The sequence below is a fragment of the Schistocerca americana genome, chromosome 11, assembly GCF_021461395.2.
Source record: "Schistocerca americana isolate TAMUIC-IGC-003095 chromosome 11, iqSchAmer2.1, whole genome shotgun sequence".
NCBI lineage: Eukaryota > Metazoa > Arthropoda > Insecta > Orthoptera > Acrididae > Schistocerca > Schistocerca americana.
Window position 1 is genome coordinate 81,152,870 of NC_060129.1, and position 20,935 is coordinate 81,173,804.

Here is a 20,935-nt window from a genome sequence, read left to right on the forward strand (position 1 = left end):
GTCTAAATTGCACACAGATTCGCTGTGAAATTCTGGTGGTACGTCCACCAAATGCAATGTCACTTCCAGCCACAGTGAAATGGTGTCAACAATCAACAGCTTGACTGAACCCGCACAGAGACAGATGATGCTGATCCACTATACAGTCCAAATCCTGCACTGTGATTTCCGCCTTTATGGCAAGCTGAGAGAACATTTCTGGCAACGAGATTTACCGACAATAAGAACATTTATTAAGTTCTCAGATGGCCCCATTACTATGGAAGGGATTTCTATCACTGAGGAACTGAATGATTGGCAGAATTTTTGACTGTTATTTACAGAGACTTAGACCAAAATAAAGTGTCATGTACCTATGTCACTTTAAATGTAGAGCAACATTCAATAAAAGTTGCATGGCCTGCCATGATAATGTGTAACTAATGTTTCGAAGTCCTCTGGTATTATGTATTTTAAAAAATACCGGTCTATTGTTGTTGTTGTTGTTGTGATCTTCAGTCCTGAGACTGCTTTGATGCAGCTCTCCATGTTAATCTATCCTGTGCAAGATTCTTCACCTCCCAGTACTTACTGCAACCTACATCCTTCTGAATCTGTTCAGTGTATTCATCTCTTGGTCACCCTCTACGATTTTTGCCCTCGACACTGCCCTCCAATGCTAAATTTGTGATCCCTCGATGCCTCAGAACATGTCCTACCAACCGATCCCTTCTTCTAGTCAAGTTGTGCCACAAGCTCCTCTTCTCCCCAAATCTATTCAAAACCTCCTCATTAGTTATGTGATCTACCCATCTAATCTTCAGCATTCTTCTGTAGCACCACATTTCGAAAGCTTCTATTCTCTTCTTGTCCATACTATTTATCATCCATGTTTCACTTCCACACATGGCTACACTCCATACAAATACTTTCAGAAACGACTTCCGACACTTGAATCTATACTCGATGTTAACAAATTTCTCTTCTTCAGAAACGCTTTCCTTGCCATTGCCAGTCTACATTTTATATCCTCTCTACTTCGACCATCATCAGTTATTTTGCTCCCCAAATATCAAAACTCCTTTACTACTTTAAGTGCCTCATTTCCTAATCTAATTCCCTCAGGATCACCAGACTTAATTCGACTACATTCCACTATCCCCGTTTTGCTTTTGTTGATGTTTATTTTATATCCTCCTTTCAAGACACTGTCCATTCCGTTCAATTGCTCTTCCAAGTCCTTTGCTGTCTCTGACAGAATTACAATGTCATCGGCAAACCTCAAAGTTTTTATTTCTTCTCTATGCATTTTAATACCTACTCCGAATTTTTCTTTTGTTTCCTTCACTGCTTGCTCAATATACAGATTGAATAACACCGGGGAGAGGCTACAACCCTGTCTCACTCACTTCCCAACCACTGCTTCCCTTTCATGCCCCTCGACTCTTGTAACTGCCATCTGGTTTCTGTACAAATTGTAAATAGCCTTTCGCTCCCTATTAAGGAGTACAAATCTGGACTCAGAATTTCTCAAGCAATGTATTTTGACAGTTATCAATGCATTTTTACAAAATTTATGAGACAGCATTGCCAACACACACGAAGATAAATACAAGGCACTCTCCTAGCTTTCAGAATTACTAGAACCTTCCTTAGTAAGGAGCGTGGGATTATCGTTAATACACAGGTCCACCCTGCACTCTGTGCACAGTTCAATGATTTGCTGCATCCCTTAAAAAATAACATGTACAGTGCACTTTTTTCCTGTCACTCAATAAACCAAACATTCCCACCTTTTACCAGTTATAATTCTTTCTGTTTCTGTTCCTCACTGAATTGACCTCCTTTCTTCCCCCTCTTCGTTACTCACATTTTATCACACGCCCCTTTCTCTTTCCCTCCCATCCTTTCTCAAGTACCAACTGCTGCTGGTAATTTTCGATTACATCCACACAACTATAATCTGTCTGTCGTGCTACCTTTTGTGAACTAATATAATTCCTACTTTTTTCTACTAAAGCTACTAATGGTGTCCACTTTTTATGTTCTAATTATTAACTGTTGTATCTCACATAAAATGTAAATCTTTTTATAATATCTGCATTGTTACATGCACGTAATACACAATAAAAAAAAGTTTTGCATCACCACGGTTCCCAGAATTCCTGAAGACAGACGTTGGCTGTGGATATTGTATCACAGACACAGTCCCTTTCTTCAGAGATGTCACTCAATCTGCACAAAAATGTAAACAACCATACATGAGCAGAGCCTATTAGACAGAGTGGGTCCCACAGCCGATCAGTTCCAGTCATTCCACCTGGAAGGAGGTGGCTCGTGTAGTCCGCAGTTCAACCATGCCTAGACGGTCAGTTCCGCAATTAGATCGCGTCCGCATTGTTACTTTGTGCCAGGAAGGGCTCTCAATGAGGAAAGTGTCCAAAGCAATGCTGTTCAGACATGGAGAAGATACAGAGATAGAAACTGTCGATTTAACTGTCACTCAGGCCGCCCAAGGGCTACTACTGCAGTGGATGACCGCTACCTACGAATTATGGTTCGGAGGAACCCTGACAGCAATGCCAGTATGTTGAACAATGCATTCTGTGCAGACACAGGACATCGTGTTGCAACTTAAACTGTGCACAATAGGCTGCATGATTTGCAACTTCACTCTCGATGTCCATGCCGAGGTCCATCTTTGCAACCACGACACCGTGCAGTGCAGTACAAATGGACCCAACATGCCGAATGGATGACTCAGGATTGGCATCACGTTTTCTTCACCGATGAGTGTCACATATGCCTTCAAACAGACAATAATCGTGTTTGGAGGCTGAATGCCTTAAGACACACTGTGGAGGTTCCCTGCTGTTTTGGGGTGGCATTATGTGGGGCCTACGTATGCTCCTGGTGGTCATGCAAAGCGCCGCAATAGCTGTACGACGCACGAATGCCATCCTCCGACCGATAGTGCAACTGTATCGGCAGCATATTGGTAAGGCATTCGTCTTCGTGGATGACAATTCGCACCCCCATCGTGCACATCTTGTGAATTACTTCCTACAGGATAACGAATTCGATCGACTAGAGTGGCCAGCATATTCTCCAGACATTAACCCTATCGAATATGCCTGGGATAGACTGAAAAGGGCTGTTTACGGATGACGTGACCCACCAACCACTCTGCAGGATCCATGCCAAATGGCCATTGAGGAGTGGGACAATCTGGACCAGCAGTGCCCTGATAAAGTTGTGGACTGTATGCCACGACGAATACAGGCGTGCATCAATGCAAGAGGATGTGCTACTGGGTACAACGTGCAATGTGCGGTTTTCATGAGCAGTAAAAAGGGTGGAAATGATGTTTATGTTGATCTCTATACCAATTTTCTGTACAGGTTCTGGAACTCTCGGAACTGAGCCGATGCGAAACTTTTTTTTATGTGTGTATAAAACACACTAGCTGACCACAGGTACATGCACACCTGTTATCCTTCCTCTTTATGATAGCTTCGACTGTGATGGGAAGACTTTCAATGTACAGAAGTAGTCCCGAGTGAGAGTGGGCTGAGTGGTTGCCGCCTGCCATCCCATACTGCGGCAGCAGAGGGCACCTGTGCTACTGAGCTCCTAGAGGTACGGCTAACCAGACATGCTCCACTGGATCCCTCACGACTGCAACTGGCGTCTCATGGAAACTTGTAATTCCGTTGCTATAATGCCTGTGGGGTAATATAGGTGTGTGTGTGTGTGTGTGGGGGGGGGGGGGGGGGGTGTCTGGAAGAATCACAGCCTGTGCTTCATTAAGAGCCCCATCCTAAAGATGTTTCATTTTGTTCAGGTTAGGACTCTGGGCAGGTCAGTCCATTTCTTTGTCCACAAACTATTGCCACTGTCACGGCATAAAGTCAAGCGTCAGCATGCCGGTCGGGAACGAGAGAGAATAGATGGCTGTGAGAAGAAGTCAGCCAATTACATGCCGACCGGACCTCCCTCCAGAATGACAATGTGATAGTAGTGGCCCCTACGGAAAGAGGATACAAGCGCCGCGACCCAGTCGAATAGCAGCTTCAAGTTTAGGCACTATTATAGCAGCGTCAACTCTATTCACTTCGCTTGTACTGTCTACGGAGCACAGACTTGCAATTGTTTATACTGAAGAAGATTGCTTATTTTGTATGTCGCCTTTTGCTTGCGACACATCTGTGTAATTGTCGAAGCTAAGTATTGTCATTTACTTTTTTGTAATAAAGCTCATTAATACGATTTGTCTGAATGTTTGTCTAGCAAACCTAGTAAGCGGGCTTCCTAGACACCACATATTTGACAAGGCTGGACACAGTTGCTACAAAGACGCCACTTTATAACAGGCTGCACTGTCAGGCTGATACAATCATTGTACTCAATCTACTCCTCTACTTTTTGTAGCAGACAATGCTGTGAAATGGGTTGTTGTTCTTCCACATATTGTGTTTTCTTAAGTGCAATAAACAACCACAGTATTGCACCTGCTGTTTCGGGGTAGTGTCTTTGATTAGGAATCGAAAGTCCTAGGTCCCGGGTTCGATCCACATCACCGCTTAAATTTTGAAGAAAAATCATTGGTACTGGCAGACTAAGACTTCCTGCACGAGAAGTTGTCCCTCATTCTGCAAACAGCCTTGTCAAAGAGGGAGGAGGAACGGAAAGAGGTTCGGGGCACTCTCTTTCCCTCGGGGTGGGAAACTGCCCCTAAAGGTAAAGAATCAGCACTGATCAATGGCTTGACAATGCAGAAGGCAATGAAAACCAGTGCATTAAAGACACATAATGCGTATCCACAGCACATGTGGCCTGTAATTTGAAAGTGTCACGATCTCTCCACTGGTAAAAGACTGCAGACTAGTTCACTTGAAAGATCTCCGGGAGGGGGGTGCCGAGGGAGAGGTGACCGTGAGAAAAAGATTGAATGACGGACGAATGATAACATTCTATGAGCCGGGGTGTGGAATTTCAGAAGTATGAATGTGGTAGAGAATCTAGAAAACCTGAAAAGGGAAACGATAAGGCTACATCTAGATACAGAGAGGGTCAATGAAGTGAAATGGCAAGAAGACAAGAATTTCTGGTCAGACGAGTACAAGGTAAAATCAACAATGATAGAAAATGGTAACAGGAGTAGGATTTGATATTAAGAGGAATGTAGAGCAGAGAATGAGTTACTGTGAACAGTTCACTGATCAGGTGGTTCTCATCAGAATCGACAGCAAACCAACACAGACAATGATAGTTCAGGTATACAAGCCATCATCACGAGTTGAAGGTGAAGAGATAAACTACATGAGGATATCGAATGGGGAATTCAGCACATAAAGTGAAATGAAAATCTAATAGTCATGGGGGATTGAAATGTGGTTATAGGAGAAGGGATAGAAGAAAGGGTTACAGGAGAATGTGGGGTTGGTAGCAGGAATGAGAGAGGAGAAAGATTAATTGAGTTCTGAAATTAATTTCAGCCAGTAATAGCAAACACTCTGTCGAAGAATCACAAGAGGTGGAGGTATACCTGGAAAAGGCCAGCAGATATGGGAAGATTTCAGTTAGATTACATCATGGTCGGGCAGAAATGAGATATTGGATTGTAAGGCATACCCAGAAGCAGATATAGACTCAGATCACAATTTAGTAAAGATGAAGATTAGGCAAAAGTTTGACAGCCTACTTAGCAAGAATCAATACACAAAGAAGTAGGATACAAAAACACTTAAGAATGAAGAAGTACGCTTGAAGTTCCCTACGGCTAAAGGTTCTGCAATAAGGACTAGCTCAGTACGCAGTTCAATTGAAGAGTAATGGGCATCTCTAAAAAGGGCAAGTCACAGAAGTTAAGGAAAATCACTGGTACAAAGAAGGTAACTGCGAACAAAACACGGGTAGCCGAAGAAATACTTCAGTTTATCAATAAACGAAGGAAGCATAAAAATGATCCAGGAAATTAAGGAATACAAAAATACAAGTCACTTAGGAATGCAATAAATAGCAAGTGCAGGGAAGCTAAGGTGACATAGCTGCATAAAAATGTGAAGAAATTGAAAAAGATGTGATTGTCAGAAGGACTGACTCAGCTTATAGGAAAGTCAAAACAACCTTCACTAAAACTAAAAGCAAGGGTGTTAAGCCTGTCCGTCAGTTTATGAGGTCTGTCTTGTCTCTGTTTAGTTGTGGTCGTTCTTTCACATTTCTACTTCACAATCACATCATCAACAGCTGAACTGAGCAGATTTAGAAGGCTTGAAATGTCTCTGATGGATTTATTACTCTGTAAAATCCAATGATTACTCCATGTCTGAAGCCACTGACTGACCTATTGGGCTGTCACTGTCAACACGAACTCCACGCCACCTTTTCCACCTCCTGAGACATCTAATGTACAGAATACCTCATTACAGTTAAGAACAATCCCGATAGCCATAATATTGCCAGGATAAAAAATCAGTAAATTAGTGTGATATACACTACCAACTTTTCCATCTCACCAGCAACATAAGGTTGGTAGAGATGTTCTGTTAACACAAATTGAGGAGATGACTGTGCAGAAACACAAACCAAGTTATTAATAGGTTGTCCTATGTACGTAGCTACCCACAATTCTTTTCAAAACACAGGGGGATCATAGTTGGGGGGGGGGGGGGGGCAGAAGAGGAAATAAATAAATAAAATTCTATGTATTGCGTAAAGCTGCTTTATTTGTTACAGTGCATGAACCACATAACTTGGTCATTGTCAGAGAAAAAAACACAGAGTGTGTAGTTAAGCATCTCCAAACAAAGAGAACATTGTTAATTATAAAAATAGTGTACATCGTGCCTGTACAGTAAATATTTCAATAAAAATAAACATCTGTATATCTAAAAAAATACAGAAAATATATAATGATCCTCTGTTACAGTTCATACTTTTTCTTTACATACATTACACAAAATAGATTCAAATCTTTGGAACAATAACTGCCTAAGAATCTAATTCGGCAAATGATCAAATGATTGTACAAATCTTTGGTTACTACAGAATCACTCTTGTTGATAATACACTTCTTAAAATTACAGATTATGTGTTAAGAAGCGAAAGCGTACTTCAGTTTGCTGAATATAATACCAAAGACGCAGCTACAGATTCACTTCTTTTTACATATTCCTTAAAATGCAACTGATCTTTGGCATTTTTTTTTAACAGGCTGGCTATTATGCACAATGCAATGGAAATAACACACATAGAAATATTATCTTTGGTTACAATGGAAGAACACAATGAGAGCTATTGTTACATTATTACATTTTAGTTTTAGCCCAATCTATTAAAATGATAAATCTTTGGATTATAAATTGTGTAAAAAATATATATGAATTAATAGAGGGAAACATTCCACATGGGAAAAATATATCTAAAAACAAAGATGATGTGACTTACCAAACGAAAGTGCTGGCACGTCGATAGACACACAAACATACACACAAAATTCTAGCTTTCGCAACCAACGGTTGCCTCATCAGGAAAGACGGAAGGAGAGGGAAAGATGAAAGGATGTGGGTTTTAAGGGATAGGGTAAGGAGTCATTCCAATCCCGGGACGGAAAGACTTACCTTAGGGGGAAAAAAGGACAGGTATACACTCGCACACACACACATATCCATCCACACATACAGACACAAGCAGACATATATTTAAATATGTCATATTATATTTAAATATGTCTGCTTGTGTCTGTATGTGTGGATGGATATGTGTGTGTGTGTGCGCGCGCGAGTGTATACCTGTCCTTTTTTCCCCCTAAGGTAAGTCTTTCCGCTACCGGGATTGGAATGACTCCTTACCCTCTCCCTTAAAACCCACATCCTTTCATCTTTCCCTCTCCTTCCCTCTTTCCTGATGAGGCAACCGTTGGTTGCGAAAGCTAGAATTTTGTGTGTATGTTTGTGTTTGTTTATGTGTCTATCGACCTGCCAGCGCTTTCGTTCGGTAAGTCACCTCATCTTTGTTTTTATATATAATTTTTCCCACATGGAATGTTTCCCTCTATATATATATATATATATATATATATATATATATATATATATATATATATATATATGGCAAGAAAAGAAAATTTGCTTCAAAGTTGTAAATTTACTTGAATAAAGCAGGTAAAAATTTTCTTTACTTGGAAGTCAAAATTGAGTTAAATATATTCTACAATACAAGTTGCCTAGGTTTAAAATCTGATAAATGACAGGGGAAAAAAATCTTTGTCAGATCTCTCGATAAATTTGTACACTATCATTAATGTGTTATCTTCAGCGAAAACACTTTGTACAGCATTTTTGTGCAATTAAGGTTCAGATCCTATAAAATGAAGATGTAGTTGAGGAGATTCAAGATGCAGCACAATTCTCACATGTTTTACAATATATTCACTGACAAGATTTATTCCTAAACTCAGAATAAAAATTGTTGCAATGCCTTTCTACTTGTAAATAGATGACTGTCACATTTTCTCTGTCACAATTTTGCAGTGTATTATCACAAAGTTGTTGACACTGATACTCATTGTTTACATTGTATATTTCAACATCAGGTCACAAAAATAGTGCCATTACTGGTATCAACTTATTACCAAGGGCTTCAGTAGCTGACCTGTTCAAAACAGAAGTGAAAGTGTGTGAAGTGAAAGTGTGTGTAGCCAAATTTCAAATCAAATTAACTTTTATATGTCCCGTCGACATAGAGCTCATTAGGGATGGAGTACAAGCTCAACTTGTTTCAAACATGGGGAACAAAATCAGCTGTGCCCTTTTGAAGGAACCATCTGGCATTTGCCTGGAGCCGTTTAGGAAAATCATAGGAAACCTAAATCTGGATAGCTATACAGGGGTTTGAACTGCCTTCTCCTGAACGTGAGTCAGTTGGGTATCACTGCACCATATCACTCAGTGAAAGGCCCAGAGAAGTATCCATTATGTTAATGTGCCTGCACTCTGATTGTTGAAACTCTAGCCTACAGCTGATTATGTAATGGTATAAAGTTCATAAATCAAACCACAAATCTAAGGCAAAAAATATTCACAATATAAAAAACATTGGGAGAGGAAGCATTCTAAAGGTGAAAACTAGTAAAACATTACATGACTACTAGTGTAGATACACCAGATGTGCACTATTATAGAAGAAGGATAGATGACGGCCATTTGCAGATGTTATCCACAAGTAGCAAACTGGTAGCTGGCAATCGCAAGTGTAGTTACACTAAACAGCCGGAATGAACAGCTGTTAAATTTAGTTACAATTACACGAGTGTGAGCCGGCAGAATAAGAAATTCCGACAGAGGAAAATGCAAAACACTGGCAGAAGCGACAACATAATAGATCAGAAAATACTTGGAAAAAGGCTTTGTTATAAAAATTGCTTTTTCATTTCAGCAACTGGTGTGGGTATTGCTTTTAACTCAGTAAAAATTTCAAGCTCTTCATGTGTATCAAAATGGTACCTTTCAGGAACATTGTGAAAGATATAAAGATGTCCATCTGTACGTCCTACTTTTTGTGTGCAAGGTTTTAAATGAGAGCCAAAGGCAGTTACATTTGTGTACAATAAAATACCTGTGTCAAATTCCTGACACGTGCCACAGTTAACCTTACGCATACCTTACAAAGCCAGTATGCCTTGGAGATGCTTAGACTTCCTGAGAACTTCCTAAAGGAAGCTAGAGGAACTTTTCAGAATGAGAATGGTGTTAAAGCCTGAAGTTACAACACGTTAGATAAGTACAAGCTGTCAATGTATCTGAAGCACAGAGAAAACACTACATATTAAACTACAACTGGGGTCAAATATTTATTCTTGAAAAGTGGTGTACAGGAAATAACTTTTTAAAAAACAAATTTATAACAGTAAATACAGTACTGGCGATGGGAATTCAAATGAGCAACATGAGAAACCATGGTAAAACTACTGTTACACGTATCTAACAGCAACTCAAATCTGGAAAAAAAATCTACACCACAGTATTTTGGTGTAGTTTCTCTAAAAAAAAAGTCAGGCAAATGGATAGGTTTTGCTAAAGATATTGTCTCAGTGCAGAAAAGTTTGGCAGAAATGACAAGGTCCAATGCAACACTGACACACCGGACAAGACAATCTGGGTCAGTAATCCCACACCAGTAAATGGAATGTGCTAGCACTGTATAAAGGGAAAGGGGAAGAAAGGGTAGAGACCTGTCCGAAGAAAATTTCTAACTCTTAATGTCAAGTGCCTGGTTGCAGCTTGAAATTTTAAACACAACACAAGGGAGCAGATGACATATACTTTTATTCCTTAAAGCTAATGTACAGCAGGACAAAACAAAAATAAGAATCTATAAAACAGGTAATAAGGGAATGGAACCTTAGACTTCAAGAAAAAGAAATAAAAGAAATCAGAATGGAAAAAGATTCAATGAACAACAAACTTTACTGTCTAGCCTTTGCTGGTTGTTTAGCAGTATTTTCTGAAAACATAATACAGCAACTGAGCAAATCAAACTATTGAAAGAGATGGTGGCTTACTAATTTCTTTCAAAAAAACAATGCATAATAGACATTAAAAAATGTTCAAAAATTCCTAAGCACAAGATATGGTAGAATCATGTAATGAATAGACTTAAGTATTCAGGGGAAATAATACAAGCAAATTGTCTAGATGATGAAGCATACATAAGTGAACACAGAAAATGGAAGTGGCTTATCAAGTAATGAAGGACATTTAAAATAAAAATCACTTTCAGTAAAAACAAAAATACAACACTATAATAGAAAATGAGTGCCTTCATGTAGTGGAGGGTTTAGTCTTCAACAAAAAGGGAGAAACTGAAGAGCTGGCAAGTACAAAAGGAAAATACTATGGAAAATACTTGGTCAAAGAAAAGTTGGGAAACCTACACCCAAATCGCAAAACAGTCAAAATGCAAATGAGTCATTCCGGGGAAATGAAAAGGACTTAGCAGTAATTAAAGTTATGAAAGCAAAAATTCTAAATAGGCAGACCTTTCAAAATAAGATGATGAAGTTCAGGAATTTTCAGGAAGATGTTGAGAAGTGCAGCACCGTATCGACAGATGAAAGATGAAGGAAAGAACAAAGAAATAGTGTAACTGTCGAAAATCAGGAAAGAAGACAGAATCACGAGGAAGTTACTTCATGTGGACCACAGGTAGCAATTGAAGAAGAAGAATATACACCCACAATCAGGCTAGAGACAATCAGCATGGAAACAGACCAGGAACTATAAACCAGTTTTGAAAATATAGTCAAAAAATTTCTGGGCAAGCGACTTTGGACGGCACATGAAGCAAAAAACAAATAATTAAAGGAAGTATAGACAGAAGCAGACGTAATGGCAGTTATCAGTACTGGAAAGTTATAGTCCCAGGGACATCAGCTAAACTGCTTCCAGAGGAAGGCCGGATGGGAAAATACCTTCAGGCAGATGGAGTAAGGAAGGACGTGCATCAGGGCAGAGATAAATGGAGGAGGAGGTTGAAAATTGGCAACTGCAGGTGTGCTACTGCCTGAGATCGTGTAAAATGTTGCATTGAAAATGGAAAAAAAAAGAAGGAAAAAATCATACAGAGGCAGATAAGCTTGTATGTAGACACCATTGCTTGTGTGACCCTTGGCTTGACTTTGTTATTCTGTTAACCGTGAACGAAGGACAACAGGCAGAGTCTATATTCCTAGATTTCTGGAAAGTATTTGGCAAAGTGATCCACTGCAGGCTGTTAACAAAGGTCCAAGAATACAGTTTAGGTTCTCAGATAAGAGAGTGGCTCAGAGACTAACTAACAGAACCCAGTGCATTGCCCACAGACAAAGAGAGTTAACTAGACACAAGTGTACTGTCAGAGTTGCCCCTGGGGAATTTTATAGGACCATTTTTCTTCTCAGGAGGATATAGGATGACTTGGGTGGGATTACTACTTGATGTGATGAGTAGTAGCTAGCTCTATGTGTCAAAAATGTAAGTTAATGCAGATGAATATGAAAAAACAAATCCACTATTTTCAAATACAGTATTAATGGTGTGCTGTTCAACAGTTATGTTGATTAAATATCTAGGCATAAAGGTACAAACCAATATGTATTTGTGATTGTATTTTACTGTTAACTTCCTTGCCCAAGTGTGTTGGTAAAAATGAAATAATTATTTTAATTCATTTTGTTTTACTGAAAAATAATTATTTTAATTGACTCTGTATTGCATGTGTCACCCTCTACTGAAATTATGAACAAATCCTTCCGAATGTGTTTCTGTATGATGTCGTCATAAATGAAATGTTTTGTACTATTATACTGTTTTCACAACTGATCTAATATTTCTTATTAACATTTCAATTTTACACATTTCAGAAGTGCTGCCCTGTAGTGATACGAGCTTACTGTTTAGCTGTACTTCTTGTACATACAACAGGAAATTTTTGCTCGACATTTGTACGGACATTATTCAGCGTCTTTGTTAACGAACATAATTATCTTAGTTGGTACGTACTAACGTTCTTCAAAATTGTGTACCATTAATTTCATCTGAGATTTATATAACTTCATTTATTTGGTGAAGCTGTACTGTACTATATCATTATTTGCACTTCTCTTTATTATTTGTTACCAGGTCACCTGCCAAAGGGCTACGCCTGAAACGTGTGACAAGCACTTACCAGCATTTTCAAATTCACTCTCAAAGTGGTATGAAATGGAACAAGCACATAAAGTCGGTTGTAGGGAAGACAAATTCTACATTTGTGTTTATTGAGAGAATTCTCTGACAGCACGGTTCATCTACAAAGGAGACTACATGTAAAAGATGTGTGTGATCCATTCTCAAGTACTGCATGAATGTTTGGGATCCCCACCACATCAATTTTTGAGAACTAACATTTGCAACTGACTGCAAAACAATTCTACTGCTGCCAAGATACATTACATGTGAGGACAGCAAAGACAAGAGGAGACAAACCAGGGCTTCTATGGAGGCACATGGACAATCATTTTTCTATCAGTTTTTGAGTGGGACAGGAAGTAAATGACTAGTTCTGGTAAAAGGCACCCTCCGTCACACACTATACGGTGGCTTACAGAGTACGCATGTGGCCACAGATGCAGATACAAATTCGTGCTACAGTTGTGCCACAAGATATTAATGTCAAAGGGGCAGGGGGGCACGATAACAGAAATGTCACGTGTGAATTCACAATTCATTAAGAAAGTAACAGAGACAGACATCTCGCCATTAATGTGATAAGTGGGCTATTGTTGGTACTTTAGGCTACAGCTGTATCTATCGATATCAAATGGTATTTTTTGCATTGTGGTCACTGCTAACGTTAGTTACTTGAAGGCAACTTTATGTTTACAGTGAATACAGTTATGAAACCAGACGTGACACTATTGCTGAAATCTTGAGTGGAGTACTTGACACACACACACACACACACATACACACACACACAGACAGACAGACAGACAGACAGAGAGAGAGAGAGAGAGAGAGAGAGAGACTGAGACTTTATATGCCCATTTCTGCTGTTTCTGTGGAGTACTAGGTTGTTTTTCCTTGAACCATTCCCCCCCTCCCTGTACTGCCACAATGGTTATCCACATATATTCAGAAAAAGAATCAATAACAAACAAGTGTATCTATTGTTGCAGCCTAGAAGAAAAAGTTACTTGCTCCCAGCACACAGGTGAATGCACATGCCCTTCAGAGTATTTTGGAAGGAAATTTAGGACAATTGCCAAATTCCTCAGTCAATTGGCTGGCGCTGCACTGTTGCCCGAGGGGCAGCATTGTGTCCAGAATTAAATCGAAGCTACAAAATATCAAGGTCTCAAGAAACACGTCCACAAACAGGTGCACCAACAGAACAGCATGGCACAGCCAGACAAGAGGAACAAAATTATCTCAAAAGTAATCAGGTCCCCTTGGTGCAAAGATGGAGTGAGGGAAGAGGGGGGGAGGAAGCAAGGGGGGAGGGGAGGTAGAACACATCACAGTCTCCATAATTTGTTCACTCAAATCAACATTAGGAGGGGATTTAAATAAGTGTTTCTTTTCGCATAAACAGCACTGCGATCAGTAAGTCAGTCTGTGTAAATGACTAAGATGAAACACAGGCAGCAGCTTTGGCTCAGAGTACGATGTCTAACATAAATAATCAGAAGATAGGACATCATACAAATATATATATTATACACACAAAGCACTATCTATGGTGAAAGACCGATACACATCAGAGAAAAATTCCTACAATCAACTTTCGATTGAACTGTACGTCTCTAGATTTGTAGCACGATACTAACCTATTTGGCCATCACCTGTGCATAAAAAAAAAAAGCACTGCTAGATTTGGGGACCACATATTTCTTTAATCAGTAGAGAAAGAGGAAATAGTCTGAGGAACTGAAAAGAAAGAGGAGTGGACTGCAGAGGAATGCAAGTTCAGAGCACTAGATAAGGAATAAAGAATTTTCATTAACAAAAATTCAACAATATTCACATTTAATCCATTTCATGTTAATTAGAATGGGAAAAGGTGTTATATGCGGGAAATTGACATTCCCGGTTCAGGCATTTAAAGTCGTGTTTATGCTGAGCTTCAAACTTGCTCTGCAGCAGTTTAACAACAGCTATTCCTTGACTATCAATGTCTGCAACACAATGCAAACATAAAATCTGCTGTGCATCTTCAAGTTTTTGAAGGGCAATAACTCGTTTGAAACTCGCAGTATTTTGGAGATACTCTGCTGGAAAAAAAGTAGTACAACAGGAAAGATGACACTGATTTCGAACCAATGACGGCATATGCCACACGAGAGGGTTTTAGATGTACTGATAAAGGTTTCAACTTCATCTGCCAACAGACACCATAGTGGCATAGCTTCCAGAGCACCATCTGTTTCTACCCTTTAATAGGGAACAGGTTTCTACCATTTAATAGGAGAAGGCTCAGTTTGGTGCAAACATGTGAAGCAAGAAGTTAACTGTGCCAAGGAGATGCAGTCCTGCTTTCTACAACCACATGAGTGTGTTCGAAAGGGATCAAATTGTGACCATCCGAGTGGCGGGCCGATCCTTTTGGAGAATTGCCACACTAAGTTGTACGTGCTGCATCAGTTGTGATACAATGCTGGTATCAGTGGTCAAATGAACATTCTCATGCCTGCAGACGTGATTCTGGACGCCCACACACCACAGATGTCCATGGGGATCACTGTATTGTAAAGGCAGCAGTGGCAGATCGAACAACTACCACAGCACAGATAAGGGTGCTTGTGACTTTTTTTTTCTTTTTTTTTTTCTTTTTGTGGTTTTAGCGTGCAGAACTACAGTGGTCATTACCGCCCAGACTAAATTATGAATGCACTGCGAGGCACAATGTTAAAACAGCAACTAAAAAGGACAACACTATAAAAGGCACATTAACAGGCAAGGGAGTAAAAGAAAACAGCATAATCAAATGTCCTTAGACAGCTGACACCATAATGTATGAACCTGGGCAATGTAAGAGCTGAATACCAGGCTAGGTGTGGTTGCCAACTGTCGTACTGTTACATACAATTAAGTATGTTTCTTAAGACACTGTGCTTCCACCGATCTCACACTGCACGATGGTGACCAGTTGGTAAAAATGTGGCAGTCGTCACTGAATGTGCAATGATCAGGGGCATTGCCCAATTTGTATTAAACAAGAAATGCCTGAGTAGGCACAGATTATCTACTAACAGTGCCAAACCTGCTTCCACACAGTACGAGTTTTAAATACTGGCTTCTCATTAGTTTTTGCATTTTGAGTCCCACAGAATAAAACAAAAAGGGGGAAGGAATTTTCATCATGCACCTCAATTACATTTATGGCTAAGAGTAGGTCAATTTACTATAACTGAATGATTTTGGCTTTGAGCCATTTTCAGGTGTGCAAAGTATATTTTTTTGTTCTCTCGACGTACAAAAAAGACTACGGCGCAAGCTGAGAATGAGGCTATTAGCCCGATTGTAGGTAGAGTAAAGCCTACCTCCGTGGCACTACGACGGAGGGTGGCAGCCCACGTCCTTTCATCCCCAGGAAAGACCAGCGAGCACTCGTCTGATAGTCTGTTAAGTAGACCTGAGGCCGTACTGGAGTGGGACGAGGAAAATTTCTCCTCCCTATGTCGGACTGAACCTGGGGCTTCTACGGGCAGAAATTAGACCACCATAGCCACTCCCTCAATGCGTTCAGTGTATATTTTCCCATTCACCTGAAAGTGGTACAAGGCTTTTTTCAGCCAAATGTGGGCAAAAATTGTGATTTCAATAAATACAGCAATGATGGGTGTTATTCTTTAAATGAGATATGTTCTGACAATGTTTGTAAGCAAAAAGAATGAAAATAATATCACAATCTTAGTCACAACGTTTAAAATTCAAACTCATGATGAAATCATAAAAAACATAGTCAAAGACGGTCTGACAGATTTTTGGGACACGAAAGGTATACACACCTCAGATCTACCCTCGGAGGAAGTGATTGTTTATACAGAAAGTAACGTAGTGCCCAATTAAATATTTTTTAACTTAGGTTTTTAAAAACTGAGAAGCCTTCTGTGACAGATGCACTTAGTACCTAATCTTTCTTTTTTTTTACCCATGTCTGACTATTTTCTCTCAGGCACACAGTAAATTCTTTAATAACTGTCACAGTAACGGCAGATGAGAACGGAGAACTGTCGCCCTCTACTCTATGACGATGGGTGTGGCGCGGACGGGAACGGTGAGCGAAAAGCGCGGGCCGCCCTCGTACAGGGCCCGCATCTGGCGGCGCCGCTCCGGGCTCGCCGTGGACTCGCCCAGCGCGTCCAGCCAGTGCAGCGTGATTTCCGCATCACACGGGCACGACGCGACGAAAGCCGGGAGCGAGTACGCCGCGTGCAGCCAGCGCCACAGTCCGGTCAGCTCAGCCGAGATTTCGTAACCTGAAACAGTGGGAGTGCCGCGAGCAGTAAGTCACGCGTCTCACACGGGCAGTTCGATAAGCACCCTTTTTATTCTTTTCCGAAAGAAAATAACTTATTTTTAACACAGTCCTCTTTCACGGTAAACACTCCTCCACATGACATCTTGGATATTAGGGAATTCAGCCGGAGGTTCGTGTGGCTCTCGCACGATATTTCAACGGCGTGCCTCGCTGTCTTCTTCAGGTGCTACCTGAGACTGGTCCTTGGGTCGATCGAGTCCAGTATTTATGCCTGGGAGGAGCTGGGCGTTCCCTAATCGGTCCGCGCCAAGTCGCGTGTACCATCTGTGGTCCGCGCCCGCCAGACTCGGCTTCAACGGACCCCTCCAGTCACGTATGTTCCGACTGCCGTTGGCGCCTGTTTTGGCCATTCTCAACGGTTGCGGTTGTCATCTGAGGTGTGTCAGGCCCGAACATACCATGCCAGTGTGGAATGTCATTGGCCAGACCACCAGAACTGTGGAGATCAGGTGTAAAGAACACCAGGGACATACCAGACTCAGGCAGGCAACTACATCAGCCATAGCAGAGCATTCTCTGGAACTTGGTCATTCAATGGATTACAATGACACCAAGATTGTGACACAGACCTCAAGATTTTGGGACAGTGTCATTAAAGAAGCCATTGAGATTAAGGTCACAGACAATCTAATCACCCGTGACTCGGGATACCAAATCAGCACTGCCTGGAATCCAGTGCTTGAACTTGTGAAAACTCAATGCGGGACACTCCGGGATTCTACAAGAAATAGAAGTGGAGGCTGAGAGAACAGCCGTGAGACAAGGTGTCGGACATTAGAGACCAGATCTGCCACACCCCAGATCATGAACTCGACTTCAGAAGACGGCCAGGCCGCGCGTGGATGGCGGAGGGAACACTGGCGACCAGAGAGGGACAATGTAGCCGCGTCTGGCGGGCGCGGACCTCAGACGGAAGACACGACGCAGCGCGGACCGATTAGGGAGCGCCCAGCACGAAACACAAGTGGAAATCATAGTAACAGTCATGAGATAGAGTACCCAACATATCAGATCGGGCCTGACACACCTCAGATGACAACCACAACCATTGAGGACGGCCAAAACGGGCGCCGATGGCAGTCGGAACATCCGCGACTGGAGGGGTCCGTTGAAGCCGAGTCTGGCGGGCGCGGACCACAGATGGAACACTCGACCCGGCGCGGACCGATTAGGGAACGCCCAGCTCCTCCCAGGCATAAATACTGGACTCTATCGACCCAAGGACCAGTCTCAGGTGGCACCTGAAGAAGACAGCGAGGCACCCTGTTGAAATATCGTGCAAGAATGACGCGAACATCCGGCTGGATTCCCGAATATCCAAGATGTCAACAGATCACCGGGAAAGCATGAATTACACTCCTCCACATGTTGGCCATATTTATCACCTCCAAAGTCGACATCTTTTTCTCGATGAAGATCTCGTGTCAGTAATGTTTTATTAATCTGAGCCATTACTTCATATTCTGGGGTGAGAAGAAATTTCAGAAAGCCAGGTCGGTCAAGCAATACGCGATGTGGCTCCTACTGTTTCGCCACCCAGTTTTAGTTTTTCATTACTTCCATACATCTCTGGAGGCTAATGCTGGAACATTTCCTTTAAGAAAGCAGCCAATTCTCTTCACCCCTCTCAACTTGTATTTCACCTTGAGTAACCTCATTCTCAATGGTATGTGAAACTCTACACTTCCTATTTTCCACATGTTATTTCACAGCACCGGTATGCATTTGGCCATCACAGGATATGTACAAGAATAGTCAATTAATTGGCAGTGTTTGAAAACAAATGATGTCGCTAATGCTAATGCAACTTGGAGTCGCGACTGTGTGTCATTTTCTGTTAATGATACAAAAATAAAAATTGACACTTAGAAATACATTAGCTTGGATGTGGTTAACTATTTCAATAAGCTGCACAATGTGATTTTTGTCAAGAAACAAGAGGTGCAGTATTGTTCCCATATTTCCTAGTTTACTTTTGGATGGGAAAATTTGTGATGAGACAAAAACAAAATTTTATTCTTTTTATGGGAACCCTTTGCCATCAGTGACAGCATTTAGACATTGGCCACATGAATTTAAAAACGACTGAACAACAGTTTTTATAGGGATGAAAAAAATACACTGACAGAAAAAAAATAACACAAAGATGGAGTTAAGTGAAATAAATGAAAACTGTTGGGCATGTTTTTACATCCACAAGCTGGTACTGTATTGCCACTATGAGCATGCAAATCAGGTTTGCTTTAAATACAGAACGTAACGGTCACGAGCATTAATTACCTTTGACGTTGGGCATGGCAAGTTGATGTTAGTTAAGAATGTCTTTAAGGGGGGTAGGACGTCAAACGGGCTGACCTGGAGCAGGAGAGGCACCACAGGACATTTTAATTTCCACTGTCTATACTTTTACAAATAAACTCATAAAACTTTAACAGCATGACCAGGAAGGATTCAGGATTCATACTCATAGCAGTGGAAGCTCAAAAACGTAACGAAACACTCTTTTTTTTCCATGTGAAATTTCATCATTTTCACTTACTACTGGCTGCATTTGTTGCTATTCTTCCTAAGTAAGAGAGATTCTTCGATGAATTTTTCATAGCATACAAACAGTAGTTACAGGTGTATGAAACTCTAGAATTTTCCAAATCTATTAAAAAACTGTGGAAAAATTGAGATAATTAACTATAAAACTTGAGTTTTTTCTAAACATGAAGTTTAAAATGTAACAGTTCATTCATTTTTTCATAAATTAAATAACTTCTAGAGCTTCATACACCCGTAACTACGGTTTGTATGCTGTGCAAAAGTCATCGAAGAATTTCTCTTACTTAGGAAGAAAAGTGTACCTATAGCAACAAATGCATCCATCCAGTAGTTAGTGAAAAAGTGATGAAATTTCACATGTAAAAAAAATGTGTTTTGCTACGTTTTTGAACTTCCACTGTGATGAGTGTGAGTCCTCAATCCTTCCTAGTCATGGTGACAAAGTTTTATGAATTTATTTGTAAAAGCATAGGCAGTAGAAATTAAAATGTCCTGTGGTGTCTCTCCTGCTCCAAGGGGGCATGACAAGTTGATGTTATGAAACTTCCTAGCAGATTAAAACTGTGTGCCCGACCGAGACTCGAACTCGGGACCTTCGCCTTTCGCGGGCAAGTGCTCTACCAACTGAGCTACTGAAGCACGACTCACGCCCGGTACTCACAGCTTTACTTCTGCCAGTACCTCGTCTCCTACCTTCCAAACTTTACAGAAGCTCTCCTGCGAACCTTGCAGAACTAGCACTCCTGAAAGAAAGGAGAGCTTCTGTAAAGTTTGGAAGGTAGGAGACGAGGTACTGGCAGAAGTAAAGCTGTGAGTACCGGGCGTGAGTCGTGCTTCGGTAGCTCAGTTGGTAGAGCACTTGCCCGCGAAAGGCGAAGGTCCCGAGTTCGAGTCTCGGTCGGGCACACAGTTTTAATCTGCCAGGAAGTTTCATATCATCGCACACTCCGCTGCAGAGTGAAAATCTCATTCTGGAAACATCCCCCAGGCTGTGGCTAAGCCATGTCTCCGCAATATCCTTTCTTTCAGGAGTGCTAGTTCTGCAAGGTTCGCAGGAGAGCTTCTGTAAAGTTTGGAAGGTAGGAGACGAGGTACTGGCAAAAGTAAAGCTGTGAGTACCGGGCGTGAGTCGTGCTTCGGTAGCTCAGTTGGTAGAGCACTTGCCCGCGAAAGGCGAAGGTCCCGAGTTCGAGTCTCGGTCGGGCACACAGTTTTAATCTTCCAGGAAGTTTCATATCAGCGCACACTCCGCTGCAGAGTGAAAATCTCATTCTGGAAGTTGATGTTAGTTAAGAATGTCTTTAAGGGGGGTAGGACGCCAAACGGGCTGACCTGGAGCAGGAGA

At 41.1% G+C, this 20,935-nt stretch overlaps 2 protein-coding genes across 3 annotated transcripts in view; both read right to left on the minus strand.

The window, feature by feature from the left end:
• Positions 1-20,935, minus strand: part of LOC124554168 (transcription initiation factor TFIID subunit 10-like) — a 103,041-nt gene that overhangs the window by 51,158 nt on the left and 30,948 nt on the right. The window lies entirely within an intron of this gene.
• LOC124554167 (chloride intracellular channel protein 5-like) overlaps positions 15,313-20,935 on the minus strand; it is a 36,227-nt gene continuing 30,604 nt past the window's right edge. The window contains exon 3 of the mRNA XM_047128238.1: positions 15,313-16,981. Within this exon, the coding sequence (XP_046984194.1) occupies positions 16,743-16,981 (239 nt within the window). The 3' untranslated portion in view covers positions 15,313-16,742. The remainder of the gene's footprint in view (positions 16,982-20,935) is intronic.